This window comes from Monoraphidium neglectum (genome assembly GCF_000611645.1).
Source record: "Monoraphidium neglectum strain SAG 48.87 unplaced genomic scaffold scaffold03174, whole genome shotgun sequence".
Classification (NCBI taxonomy): Eukaryota; Viridiplantae; Chlorophyta; class Chlorophyceae; order Sphaeropleales; family Selenastraceae; genus Monoraphidium; species Monoraphidium neglectum.
Genome location: NW_014010454.1, coordinates 5683 through 7490, shown reverse-complemented (window position 1 = coordinate 7490; position 1808 = coordinate 5683). Strand labels below are relative to the sequence as shown.

Below are 1808 nucleotides of genomic sequence, written 5' to 3'. Positions count from 1 at the left end.
ATCTATCTATCTATGGCGTGAATGCTGTGCGATTCTGCCATTGCTGTGAGGCTGAACGGCCACGATGTCCTGGGTTGTACTTTGCATTTGCCAATGGCGCTTCAGGACGGCCCAGCCTGCGGACCACACATGGCAACTCACAAGTTTTCAACAGCAGGGAGCACACTCTTGTTTCATCAACTGCGTTTTGTCTAACAAACGTGTAAGTTCCACAGTTTGACCCGCACAACGCACCTGTAATTCCTGACATCATTGTTGTATAACCATGCACGCTTCATTTGCAAGCATTGACCGCAGGGCGAGGGCCGCAAAAAGGAGGCAGCATCACATGTCAAAAGCTGCACGCTAGCACCCCCCTGGGATCCGGAACAGCATGCTTGCGTGATTTGACCAGCCCACCCAAACATCGATCTCATGAACACCAGCAGCCCATGAAAATGTCTGGCCACCACGGTCTCTGTGTCACTTGTCAATTGCCGGCCGCGTGGAAGCGAATATGCAGCTTGCGCAGCATTTTGCAGACAAGCGTTGAGCCTGAGGGCGTTGACACTTGCCGCATGGGCAAGGCGGAATGTGAAGGGCCAGCTGCAGCTAACAGCTGTGTGCATCTGTTGTGTGAAGAAGGTGGGCGAAATGAGTACGTAGGGCCGTCTGACCCAGCTAGTGCAGCTTTGCAGCAGCGATTGACAACTCAGTGGACATGCATGCCACAGGTGTGAGCGCGCGTGCATGCAGGCGAACTGGGTTGACCATGTTGACCCAAGCTGCATTGCAGCCCGGGGGCTGTGGAAATGAACAATGTGGCAGCATGGACGCTCACGTTGACTGTGCGTTTGATGAGCAGTCCATTGTGGGTTCACACATACGGCTGGCGCTGAAATTGCGTTCCTTGGCGTGGGGTCAGCCGTGTCCTAGTGTGCACTCGTGCATGATACCAATCACCCCGCCCCCGCGTCGTCTGACCGCAACTGTTACGCCAGTCGCTGATGGGCTCGTCAGTGCAAGCGATGCAATCGCGCATTGCCTCAATTGTAACCCGTTCAGATTGTGAGAGAGCATGCCAGCTTGAGCTACGGTAGATCACTGATCGGTCTGGCTGATCTGCAGCACTGTGTCCTCTGCAATTATCACGTATACGAGATCGCAATGACTTCATTTCTGCAGTTGCAGTCGTTCAGCCCGCCGGCTTGGGCCAAGGGGCTGATCGCGGTGAGGGCGGTCGACACGATTCATGGCCAGCATGGCGGCGGCGCTTGGGTCTGTTGCGCTGTTGCAGGCCCAGGTGTCAACCACTGCGTCCCCATGACGAATGGAGATGGAAATGTGTTTACTTATCAAACTACTGCGTGCACTCGCATGCATAGCAGAAGTGAATTGCCCCTAAACAATGTGCAATGCACAAGTCTCTCACAACACCCTGTTTCTGCGCCCGGCTCGGGCGCGCCCGCACCCACTTCAACGGCCACGCCCGTGCTCCGGCCCGCGCCCATCCCCACACCGTGTAACGCCGCAGCCGGCGCAGCGCTACCGCCTGGGCATCCTTCCGACGCCCATCCACCGCTTCTCCCCGCCGGGCGTGCCGGCCGACGTTGAGTTGTGGATCAAGAGGGACGACCTCTCAGGGATGCAGATGAGCGGCAACAAGGTGGGCGGCTTGGTGAAACAGGACACATCCACACAAACTTGCACACGCCTTACGTACATGCACATGCACGTGCACACACACACATGTACACACACACGCACACACACGTATTCACCCATGCGCACACACACGCACACGCACACACACGCACACACACACACAC

General features: G+C 56.6%; 1 protein-coding gene across 1 annotated transcript in view; it reads left to right on the top strand.

Annotated features, from left to right (window-relative positions):
* Positions 1 to 1146: 1146 nt before the first annotated feature.
* MNEG_12301 (hypothetical protein) overlaps positions 1147 to 1808 on the top strand; it is a gene marked incomplete at both ends in the record, with an annotated part of 4903 nt that continues 4241 nt past the window's right edge. The window contains 2 exons of the mRNA XM_014039227.1: positions 1147 to 1209; positions 1514 to 1645. Of these exons, the coding sequence (XP_013894681.1) occupies positions 1147 to 1209; positions 1514 to 1645 (195 nt within the window). The remainder of the gene's footprint in view (positions 1210 to 1513; positions 1646 to 1808) is intronic.